Below are 12,270 nucleotides of genomic sequence, written 5' to 3' on the forward strand. Positions count from 1 at the left end.
GTTTTATAGCACCAGAATCAGCCTCTTGTTTTCCTCATAATCTCTTTCAACCATAATTTATTTATTTATTTATTTTATTACATTTATATACCGCCCCACAGCCGAAGCTCTCTGGGCAGTTCACAACAATTAAAAATAGTAAACATTAAAAGTATACAAAATTTTTAAAAAACATAAAAACAGTATAAAAAACAACAGTATCCATTTAAAAACTACAATTCTGGGGTCCATTAAAAACAAACTTAACATTGTTAAACGCTGCTAAAATGCTGTTAAAATGCCTGGGAGAAGAGAAAAGTCTTGACCTGGCGCCGAAAAGATAACAACGTTGGCGCCAGGCGACGCTTCACCTGTATTTATTTATTGAAATGAAATGAATAAATAAATACCGCTTCACCTGTATTTATTTATTTATTGAAAAGGCCATTCCAAACCTGATATTTTTATAGGTATTTTGAAAAATGCTAATGTTTATAATATGTCTATGTTAAGTTCTCAATGTCTGGTCTGTGGTGTTTCCCCCCCACCTCCATTTTTAGACATTTTAATGGAATCAGCCCAGAACCACCTTGGTTAGCTCCTTCAGAGCTCTGACTGGTTCTGACGGAAACCTGGAGCACTGCCCCACTGACATGGGAGGCACCAGCCTCCACTGCCAATCCCCTAATACCTTAGAGAACACCTTCTCCCTTACCAACCTGCCTGGTCACTGAGGTCATTGCAGGGCCTGCTCCTGGTGGTTCCATGTGGACCTATGGCCCGGCTGGAATCCATCAGGAGAAGAGCCTTTAGTGTGGTGGCCCCTTCAATTTGGAACTCTCTGCCCCTGGAGGTTAAGCAGGGCACCAACACTCTGCTGCTTCTGGCAACTCCTGAAAACAACTCTTCCACGAAGTGTTCCTCAACTGACCAGCCACTGTTTTTATTGGTACTTTGTTTTAAACTGAACAATGAATTTGCTGTTTTAATCTTTTTACCTTTTTTTTAACTGTTTATTCCTATGTTTGCCATTCCAGAATCTATTTTAGATATGGAATGGTATATAAATATTGTAAATAGATAACAAATAAATAATGTGGTTATATATGATAGTGCCAAGAATCCACAGCTGAACTGGAGCTCCTAATCAACCTGTCCGGGGGGGGGGGAATCTTTGATGTACCATATTTCTTCGATTCTAAGACGCACTTTTTCCCCTAAATAAACAGCTCAAAAAATGGACTGCGTCTTAGAATCGATGGCGTCTTAGAATCGAAGCAATACGGTAAGAGGAAAAGAGGAAGCTCCTGCAGCAGCCTCGAGCCATGCGAGCGAGGAGGAGCTGGTTGGGTAAGCGCCTGGTTTTTTGTTAGGCAAATTTATTCGTAAGGCCCATCGATTTCCATGGGACTTACTCGCGTGTCGTCGTCCCCTGGTGCACAAACAAGTAAAGAGCGGGACTGGAGAGTTAAGTTTACTCTTTGTTTCAACGCTCCCCCTTCTTCCCGCGTAAACGGCAGTTTCTTCTCTCACAGAGGGAAAAAAGAAAAGGACACAACCATTAGAAGAAAGCACGGAGGGGGGGAGAAGGTTGGCTGGGCGGTGAGGGAAGTATTTCTTTGATTCTAAGATGCCCTTTTTTCCCAAATAAACATCTCTAAAAATGGGGTGCGTCTTAGAATCGATGGCGTCTTAGAATCGAAGAAATACGGTACTTCTTTAACTGCAGGTTAATATGGGTTCACAGCAGCCTTGGGAAGCAACAACGAGCAGATGTTTATGTCCATACCATGGGAAACCATATCATGCTGCTGTTATGGGTACCTTTTGCTGAAAGGTCCCCTAAATATCCCACTTGACTCAGCTCCTGTGTCTTTCAAAAGCACAGAAAATAGGGTGACCATATAAAAAGGAGGACAGGGCTTCTGTATCTTTAACAGTTGTATTGGAAAGGGAATTTCAGCAGATGTCATTCTTATGCATGCAGCACCTGGTGAAATCCCCTCTTCATCACAACAGTTAAAGCTGCAGGAGCCCTGTCCTCTTTTGTATCTGGTCACTCTAGTATAGCTCCTGCAGCTTTAACTGTTGTGATGAAGAGGGAATTTCACCAGGTGCTGCATGCATACAAATGACACCTGCTGAAATTCCCTTTCCAATACAACTGTTAAAGATACATTTGCCCTGTCCTCCTTTTCATAGGGTCACCCTAGCTAAACCTACCTCAAAATTCACAGGCAAGTTCCTTTTAAGTGCAGTGTAAGTATAGGTATTTTAAGTATGATTCTTTTCAGAAGCAGATAAAATTCAAGACTCAAGTACATCTCCCCTATAATGGAAGATTACATCAACTGGGGTTGTTTAGCTCAGAAAAAAGGAGGCTAAGGGGTGACATGATAGAGGTGTACAAAATTATACATGGTATGGAGAGTGTGGATAGAGAGACATTTTTCTCCCACTCTCAAAATACTAGAACCTGGGGTCATCCCATGAAGCTGATTGGTGGGAGATCCAGGACAAATCAAAGGAAGGACTTCTTCACACAGAGCATAGTTAAATTATGGAACTCACTACCACAAGATGTAGTGATGGCCACCCATTTGGATGGCTTTAAAAGGGGGGTTGGATCAATTCCTGGAGGCAAAGGTTATCAATGGCTACTAGCCCTGATGGTTGTGTGCTATCTCCAGTACTCGAGGCAATAAGCCTGTGTGCACCAGTTGCTGGGGAACATGGGTCGGAGGGTGCTGTTGCACCATGTCCTGCTTGTTCATCCCTGGCCAATGGCTGGTTGGCCACTGCGTGAACAAAGTGCTGGACTAGATGGACTCTTGGTCTGATCCAGCAGGGACCTTCTTATGTTCTTACATGAAATTAAAATGAGTGTGTAAGCAGAACACATGCTTGTCAAATCCTGTGCACCTACATGAGCATGGAATGAGAGACTTTTCAAATAGATCTGAAAATGCTACTTCAGGCAAGGATCCACACTTATGCTGAGACAGATTAAACGAAAAGGGCCATGTAACAGCCTGGGGGCCAAGCCCAGTTTCACAGGTTGTTTCTGTTTCATCCTTTCCAACCACAGCTCTGTCTTGACCCCAAGAGACCACCCCTTTCTCCTACCACACCTCTCCTCCGCACACATGATTTCCTGCTCTTGGGCTCTCAGATTCAGCATCTTCTCGAAACAAGGTACTTTTTGCAAGGAGATTCAGGTAAGGATGTGGGGGGGGGGGAGAGAGTTTGGAGAAGGGGAGAATTCCAAGGGTGCAAGGAGTCTTTTTTTGGTTCCCTCCCCAATCAGTAATGATACCCCTTTTATTTCTGATTATGGGATGGGTGGGTGGGGGTTCTCTGCCCATTTCCCAAAGGCCAACTCAGCGAAGGTTGCCGGATGGCTACCCAGACAAACCGCCTCTCTCTTCAACCAGTTCTGCCGCCCTGATGGGACAAATCTACGGTGTGACTGCATTTAAAAGGCTGTGTACATTTCTGCATACCTAACCTCAAAAAGGATATTGCGGATCTGGAAATGGTGCAGAAAAATGGCAATTAAAATGATCAAGGGGCTGGAGCAACTCTCCTGCTAGGAAAGGTTTTGATGTCTGGGGCCATCTAGCTTTGGTAGTGGGGTTTTAATTTATGCATAATGTGGCAAAGTGGACAGAGAGACCTCTCCCCCCCCCCACACACACACATAAAATCTGGGGTCATCCCATGAAGGTGAATAGAGGGAGATTCAGGGCAGGTAAAAGGAAATATTTCTTCACGGAGTGCATCGCTAAACTATGGATTTCACAACCATAAATGGTAGTGATGGCCACCAATGGCTTTAAATGGAGATTCAACACAGAGGATAAAGCTATCAGTGGCTACTAATCATGATGGCTGTACATGGCTCCTCTGCTATCAGCGGCAACGTGCCTCTTAGCACCAGTCTCTCGGGAACACAAACGGGGAACTCATGTCACTACTATGTGAGAAGAATGCTGGACCAGATAGACTCTAGGAGGGGATCTACACAGCGTACTGAAGGCGCACGCAAGCGCCTTCAGTGCAACCCGAAAGCGTGTGTGTAGATCCTGCTGGAAGAGGCAGAGGAAGAGGCGGAGAAGGAGGAGGCGGCTGGAAAATCCAGCCGCGTCCTTGCCGCCGCCGCCACCCACCTCCCTGCCGGCCTCGTCCCAGCGATGGGGGTGGGGGGGCGAGACCCCCTCCTGCCGCGGACCAGGCTCCTCCTTCCCTGCCCAGGCCAGCCCCAGCCCCAGCACGTCCTCCAGGCTGATCAGGAGGCCGGCGGGGAGGTGGGTGGCGACGGCGGCGGCAAGGACGCCTCCTTCTCTTCCAGGGCAGGATCTACACATGCGCTTTCGGGTCGCACTGAAGGCGCTTCCGTGCGCCTTCAGTACGCTGTGTAGATCCCCTCTTGGTCTCATCTGGCACATTCTTATCTTTATTTTATTTTATTTTATTTATTTATTTATTTATTTATTTATTTATTTATTTATTTATTTATTTCACTTACATACCGCTCTCATAGCCGGGGCTCTCTGGGCTGTTTACAGAAATTCTAAAATTAAGATAAAAACGAGTATATAAAATTTAAAATTCTGAAACACAGAACATACACACATAAAGCATTAAAACCGTTAAAACCTAAACATGTGGGTGATTAAGATGTGCTGCCATATGCCTGAGCAAAGAGGAAAGTCTTAACCTGGTGCTGGAAAGATAGCAGCGTTGGTGCCAGGCGAGCCTCGTCAGGGAGATAAGATGCCACCATGGCTTCTGCCGTCCCACTGTGCCAGAGGCAGCCTATGAGGCAAGTTGAGCTTCCTGGATCAGGCAGCAGATAGGTGTGTGTGTGTGTGTGTGTTGTGATGTGTGTTTGCATGTTTATCACTTGATGGCTGCAGCATCAAATGATGGCCAGGAACAGAGATATGGGAGTGCAGCCACGGTTCACTCATCACAGCTAAAATGGATTTCATATATCACATCAAAGGAAAGGTTTTTCAGTGCTGTCGGCTTTCAAACAGTCAAGGAGTCATGAAGAGAAGCTTATTGGGCATGTGTGAATCAGCCCCAAGTGTCTACTCTGGCCCGTACATGGTCAGGCTTTTCCCTAGATCTGGTGCAGGGGGGCGGGTAGCTCAGTGGTAGAGCACGTGCTTTACATTCATAAGGTTCCAGGTTCAATCCCCAGCATTTCCAGGTAGGGCTGGAAAAACTCCTGTCTGAAAGCCTAGGGAGCTGCTGCCAGTCAGTGTCGACTATACCGGCTGGATGGACCAACGGTCTGACTCAGCATAAGGCAGCTCCCTATGTTCCTCCCATCCCTGCCTTTTACTTACTAAGAACAATGGTCCATCTAGCCTAGTATTGTCAACACTGACTGGCAGCCACGCTCCAAGGTTTTAGGCAAGGGACAATATATCCAACTGTGTCATCCCATCAGTGCAAATGATGTTGTGCTGGTAGAAAGTTGGAACTGAACTATGCGTAAGAGCAGAACCCAACCAAGGTTACATTTGCGCAATTGATTGAGTTTGCGGAATGACACCGTTGAATAATGCCCAAGATCTCACAGCCTTACATGGAGATTTGTTTGTTTATTCATTACTTTCTTTCCTCCAAGGAACCCAAGCTGGCATACATAATCCTCCTTCCTCCATGTTATCCTCACAACAACAACCCTGTGAGGTAGGTTGGGCGGAGAGTCTGTGACTGGCTCAAAGTCACCTAGGCAGGATCTACACTCATGCTTTATAATGGTACTGAAGTGCACTGGCAACTGTTGGGACCCCATGACACATTCCATATACCGTTTTCTAAGCACTTTCAATGTGTTCCGTCACTGCTGGGTGTAGATCCCTGACATCAGTGAGCTTCCATGGCCAAGCGGGGACTAGAACCCTGATCTCCCAACTCCCAATCCAAGGCCAGGTCTACACCAAGCAGGATATAACACTTTGAAAACGGTATATGGAATGTGTCCTTGGTCCCTAAAGTTGTCAATATTTTTATGAACCGCTACAAAGCAGTAGTGTAGATTCTGCCCAACGCTCTAGCCGCTACACCACACAGGGATTGGACCTGGAAACTTCTGAATGCAAAGCAAACTCTCTACCATTGAGCTACGGCCCCCCTGTTTGACTTATCATATTGCCTGAACATAAAATGGCTCATTGGCAAAGCTCTCTCACACACGCACCCCACCGCCTTTCTCTTACCCTGCTCCTCATACTCAGTTTATTCTGCTGATGTCAGTGAGACCTCAGAGGTGAGAAAACACTGCAGGCAGGAAGTGGCTTGAGGCGAAGCACGAAGCAGATTCTGCAAGCTACCCTAGCCACTAAATTCAACCCCCTCATCTCTCTCCGGAACATGTCAGTGTACGTATTTGTCACATTTGGGTCTCACCTCCCCAATTGGTTTCAAGCGCTCTTGTGGGAAACCTGGCCGGGGCTAGCTCCAGAGTCAAGGGATCCCTTCCCACAGCTTATCTGGTGTTGGCTGCCAGCAATGCAGTATGGCTCTGGGACGTTTGTAGGAAATTAACATGGCGGCCCTAATTGGGACCCTGACCCTGACCCTGGGTGTTGTGCTTCAGTTTGAGGGATTAAGCAGAAAGGAGGAACAGCTGAGCCTGTGAGTGTTTGGGCAGTGGTGCATCACAGGAACAGGCAGAGGCTAGCTCAGGCCACTGCCATTGACCTCAATCATTAATCACCAACATCCCTATAAGAGGCGAGCCAGAAGCACTGAGCAGTGCTGGAAGCAATTGTTGTTCTCGGTGCTTTGTTGTTTGCATACCAGCTCCTTGACTGAACATAACCTGACCTTGGACCGGGCTCTGCTCTTTGGTGCATTCCTGAACCCAGTATTGTTTGACCTGGTCTCTGACAGATACTTTTGGCTTTTGACCAGCCTGCTTATCTCACTAATGCTGGTGATTTATGACACTGGGTTTCCCGGCTCTTTTCCCACTCTTTCGCTCCCCAAAAGATGATCATTGTGTCAGTGGTATGAACCGTCTCTGGTATCGCTGTGATCCACAAGCCATCATCAGTTAGGAATATCAGGAGCTGCCTTCTACTGAATCAGGACCTTGTTCCTTTTAGGTCAGTATTGTCAACACTGACCGGCAGCATCTCTCTGGGGTTTGAAGCAGGGTCATTTCCAAGTCCTACCTGGAGATGCCGGGGATTGAACCTGGGGCAGCAGATGAGGAAGTCGGCTAAAAGTTCAATTGTAGTTCGGTTTTGGCCTGTTTTCAAGCAACATCTTTGACAGGAACTATATGACACCCAGGCTGCGGGGGTCTTTGTGAGGGAATCAGGATGACTGAGCAGGAGAAGTAAGGTGTAAAAGGTACAGACCTTCTAAAGCAAAACCCTGGTTTAGCAGCATCGGAAGAGGAACAGGAATAGAATCATACAATAGCAGAGTTGGAAGGGGCCTACAAGGCCATCGAGTCCAACCCCCTGCTCAATGCAGGAATCCACCCTAAAGCATCCCTGACAGATGCTTGTCCAGCTGCCTCTTGAAGGCCTCTAGTGTGGGAGAGCTCACAACCTCCCTAGGTAACTGATTCCATTGTCGTACTGCTCTAACAGTCAGGAAGCTTTTCCTGATGTCCAGCTGGAATCTGGCTTCCTTTAACTTGAGCCCGTTATTCCGTGTCCTGCACTCTGGGAGGATCGAGAAGAGATCCTGGCCCTCCTCTGTGTGACAACCTTTTAAGTATTTGAAGAGTGCTATCATGTCTCCCCTCCGTCTTCTCTTCTCCAGGCTAAACATGCCCAGTTCTTTCAGTCTCAATAGTCTTTCAGACTACTGAGACACCAAGCCTCAATAGTCACACAGCGCCCACTAGAGCCAGACTGGAGGCCTGCATTTGGCACTAGTCCAACTTCTACTCAATTTTTATTTCCAAATGTCTATTCATTTTTGGGGGTGAGAGGATGCTGTTGCACTCATGCCCCGCTTCTGGGTTTCCCGTGGGCAGTTGTCTGGCCACCAGGTGAAGAGAACGCTGGACTATCTCGACCCTTGGTCCGGTCCAGCATGACTCTTCTTGTGTTCTTAAATGTGAAATTACTGTGGTCGATGGGAATTGTAGTGCAATACATCTGGAGGGTGCTGGGTTGGGAAAGTTGCCCTATTTGAGGACAGCCTGCTTTCACTCTGCACCTGTTTTTCACCCAAATGCCATTTGTGAGCTGCTTCACCTCTGCCTTAAATCTCATTCTCTCGCCTTTCCAGCCCGCCCAAAGGGTGATCGCCGGGTCTTACCTGTGAGGATGCTCGCCTGCAGGATCGTCAGCATGCTGATGGCTTTTGTCAGCATTGTCCTTCTCCATATGGCACTGACTACCGATTATTGGGTAGTGGTCTATGGGGTGAAGGACATCATGCATAGCGGACTCTGGCAGCAGTGTAAGAATGGGAACTGCACTACACCAGGCACAACTAAAGGTAAGCGTGGGGTCAAGTCTCCCAACCAGAACTACAAAAAACAACCCTAGGAGAAATGCAAATTCCAACAAGTGAATCTGCTTCTTGGCTGGTAGCATACTAAGCCTGTAGATGGGAAAACTGCATTCAAATCCCACATGGTAGCTGTAAGCAAGTAGCCTCTCTCTCCTGCTTGATCCTTTTTCTCTCTCTGCATAAAATGTAAAACTCGACAGTTTAAACAGTAGGTAAAACAGCTGAAACGCTGAACTGTTCTGCCAGGCTAATTGTTTCCGGTGTGTTACTGCAATAAGGAACGAAATAATAAATAAAAAACCAGCTGACGTTTTGCACCTGCCGTTTTGCTCACAGAATACATTGCTGCCACACGCGCGTTCCTGATCTTGGCTTCTCTGCTGGCTTTGGTATCAGCCCTTTCTCTTGTTTTCTCCTTCACATCTTGTGCCCACGGCGTCATGAGCAAGCCCTTCATCCCTTCCATGGCTGCCTTCACTGCTGGTAGGTGTGCCGAAGTTCAAAAGGAAAAGTCTCTGGTTGTGGAGGGTGGGGGATGCTAAATGAGATTGCGTGGTCTCATCATCTGAAGGGTTCTGACCAAAGTTTGGAAGAAAGGGTTTGTAAGGTGGAAAAGGTCACTGGGACCTAAGAGCATTTTCCTCTAATGCCAAATTTAAAGTTTAAATGCATTTCAGACCCCTCCATGGGCACGTCCACACACCAAAGCTTAACCCGTTTCACTCAATGGAGGCTGGTGGTTCCAAGTTATTATTATTATTATTATTATTTATTTATTTATTTATTTATTTATTTATATAGCACCATCAATGTACATGGTGCTGTACAGAGTAAAACAGTAAATAGCAAGGCCCTGCCGCATAGGCTTACAATCTAATAAAATCATAGTAAAACAATAAGGAGGGGAAGAGAATGCAAACAGGCACAGGGTAGGGTAAGCAGGCACAGGGTAGGGTAAAACTAACAGTATAAAGTCTGCACAACATCAAGTTTTAAAAGCTTTAGGAAAAAGAAAAGTTTTTAGTTGAGCTTTAAAAGCTGCGATTGAACTTGTGGATCTCAGATGTTCTGGAAGAGCGTTCCAGGCGTAAGGGGCAGCAGAAGAAAATGGACGAAGCCGAGCAAGGGAAGTAGAGGCCCTTGGGCAGGTGAGAAACATGGCATCAGAGGAGCGAAGAGCACGAGCGGGGCAATAGTGTGAGATGAGAGAGGAGAGATAGGAAAGAGCTAGACCGTGAAAAGCTTTGAAGGTTAACAGGAGAAGTTTATATTGGATTCTGAAGTGAATTGGAAGCCAATGAAGAGATTTCAGAAGTGGAGTAACATGGTCAGAGCGGCGAGTTCAGTGGGGTGGTGAACCATTCTGGGTTTCAGTCAGAACCAGCCAGAACTCTAAAGCTCTCCAAGGTGCTGAACCTATTTTGGGGCTAGGGGTCAGCGCCCTAACCCAAACCTTCCCAGCAGTTAGCTTCTGTTTTAAATATGCAAAGTCAGGGGTTGCTCCTCCCCACGCGTTGCCACCACCCTGAGCCTGACCCCGAAAGGACGTTTTGGGAAAGAAAGGGACATTTGTAGTAAAAGCAGAGAGGATCCTCCCTGGGTGACCTCGTCGCTCGAAGAAGGACTTGCAGCTGAAGATCTGAACTGACAGCCTCGAAGCACAATGCAAAAGTCCTCTCGGCCATGCTACAGCTGTGGCATAGATGCAAGCCGGCGCTCGATGCTGCAGTCATCAAGTGATGAAAATGCACGTGGGCATCTCCACTGTGTTGACTGCACTGACATCCTTTCTGCTCTTTTGTAGCGCTCTTCACTCTCATTGCCGTCGCTGTGTACACTGCTGAATCCTGGAACAACAATACGGACCCCAAGGTCCATTACACCTACGAGTGGTCCTTCTACCTTGGTTGGGCCGCATTTCCCATGCTCCTGCTGGCTGGTGAGCACATGGACTGCCAAGGGAAGGATTAAGTGGTGGGAAAGGCCCAAAACATGGGGAAGCCAGGTGTGGTGCAAGGGGGAACATTCCCATGGCAGTTTCTTATTAAGGGGGTTCAGATGAACCCCCCCAAGCATCAAAGCATGTGCAAAGGGGATGGTGGAGCATGTGGCTGTGTCCTGCCATGTGCATTTTATGAGCATGAGAGGGGACCCTACGCACATACAGAGATCCACATGTAGAGCTCCTTCATGTGTGGGGGTTCCCGGTTGGATCCTATGCACATACGGAGATCCATGTGTAGATGTTTATGGCCCATTTAGGAACACACAGTCCTTGCATGCAGGAATTCTACATGTCTACACCAGTATTCACATAGGACCCCTTTTTACGCTCACCAAGCATGCAGCTCAGGAGAGGTGGCATTGATAAGCGAGACCCTGCTCCCCCTCTCAACCTGTGCGTGTGGGGACCTGTTCATTTGAAACCCCTATTAGCACTCCGAGTATTAAAATTGAACTGCTTGCCACTGAGATTTCCTGAGCTAGGCATGGGTGTGCTGCCACCCTAAGCATACAAGCTAAGGGTCCCACGTGCCACATTCCACAACAACTGATCTGCGGAGAGTCCCTGGACAAATGGGGAAGCAGAGCCTTGATGCAGAAACTCACTCTGCGCACGCTCGTTGACACTTCGCCCCATCGGTCCCTTAAAAAAATAGACTCTTTCCATTTGACGGAAAGGAACTCTGCACATGCTCAGAGGCATTCGGCCCAGTGGGGAGGGCAGAACTTTGGTAAATCAGAGGTGCTACTGTGACAGAAGGCTGGCTCTGGCTTGATGCACTCTTTTCTTCCTTCCTTCCTTCCTTCCCTCCTTGCAGGCATATTCAGCCTCGTGGCCCACGTGTGCTCTCCGCGTTCCGGCTATGAAAGGGTGTGAGCAGCACCAGGATCCAAAGAAGAAGCCGAGGCAACCTTGCAATGAAGACACTGTGCACAACAACGAGCCCATTCCCTGCCTCCCCCCCACACACCAGTGGAAACCCCCCTTTACCCCCCTGCTTCATCACCAAAACCATCCGTGGAGCCCCCTAAGGGGCAGTGGGGCTTGTAGGCTGCTTCTCGCCTTCAGGCAGCTCTTTTCTGCTGTGGACCCTCTGAACCAGTGGAGGCTGGTGGCTCCAATGTCGGTGGGGTGGTAAATCCGCTCCGGGTTCCAGTCAGAACCCTGACTTGGATGATTCCTTTAGAGTTCTGGCTGGTTCTGAATGAAACCCGGTGCAGATTCACCACCCCACCAGCAACAGAGCCACCAGCCTCCGCTGCAGCCGGGGCACCTACCATAGAATCCCAGTGATACACAAAAGCCGTTTTGCCCCTGATTCGGAGAAGTGTCCAAAGCACCCTCCCCCAACCAAGCCCCTTTCAGATGTCTTGGATTTACCTGTAGGGGGAAGGCTGTTCTAGGCCAGGTTTTCTGTTTAGGACACTGATCCCTTGCCTGAATGGAGCTTGTACCATATAATACACACCCAGCCCTCCACTGTGGCTGCTTGGAACAAGGAGAGAGGGTTGGCGTGCGACAGCCCTGCTGTCATTTGGTTGTCTCCATGATTCCCCAGAACACAAATTGCATACCACTCCTTGAAGGGAAACAGATCTATCATTGCCTGGCTTCATTGCCATGCCCATGTCTATAAATGGCTACTAGCCCTGGCCATGTGCTACCTCCAGTAGCCGAGGCAGTAAGCCTGTGTGCACCAGTTGCTGGGGAACATGGGTGGGAGGCTGTTCTTGCACCCTGTCCTGCTTTGTGGGTCCCTGGTCGACAGCTGATTGGCCACTGTGTGA

General features: G+C 47.9%; 1 protein-coding gene across 1 annotated transcript; it reads left to right on the forward strand.

Moving 5' to 3' along the window:
* The first annotated feature begins 8,259 nt into the window (after positions 1-8,259).
* LOC134408167 (protein NKG7-like) lies at positions 8,260-11,439 on the forward strand. The gene is made up of 4 exons (XM_063140315.1): positions 8,260-8,463; positions 8,815-8,961; positions 10,283-10,417; positions 11,301-11,439. Exons 1-4 carry the CDS (start codon positions 8,289-8,291, stop codon positions 11,357-11,359), a joined length of 516 nt encoding a protein of 171 aa, XP_062996385.1. The 5' UTR covers positions 8,260-8,288; the 3' UTR covers positions 11,360-11,439.
* Positions 11,440-12,270: the final 831 nt, after the last annotated feature.

This window comes from Elgaria multicarinata, chromosome 13 (genome assembly GCF_023053635.1).
Source record: "Elgaria multicarinata webbii isolate HBS135686 ecotype San Diego chromosome 13, rElgMul1.1.pri, whole genome shotgun sequence".
NCBI classification, from domain to species: Eukaryota; Metazoa; Chordata; class Lepidosauria; order Squamata; family Anguidae; genus Elgaria; species Elgaria multicarinata.

Bases quoted from the DNA above. Each gene is read 5' to 3' on its own strand.
- LOC134408167 (XM_063140315.1), top strand. From the start codon at position 8,289: ATGCTCGCCTGCAGGATCGTCAGCATGCTGATGGCTTTTGTCAGCATT. The intron at 8,464-8,814 runs GTAAGCGTGGGG...TTTTGCTCACAG, and splicing joins TACACCAGGCACAACTAAAG to AATACATTGCTGCCACACGC. The intron at 10,418-11,300 runs GTGAGCACATGG...CCCTCCTTGCAG, and splicing joins TCCCATGCTCCTGCTGGCTG to GCATATTCAGCCTCGTGGCC.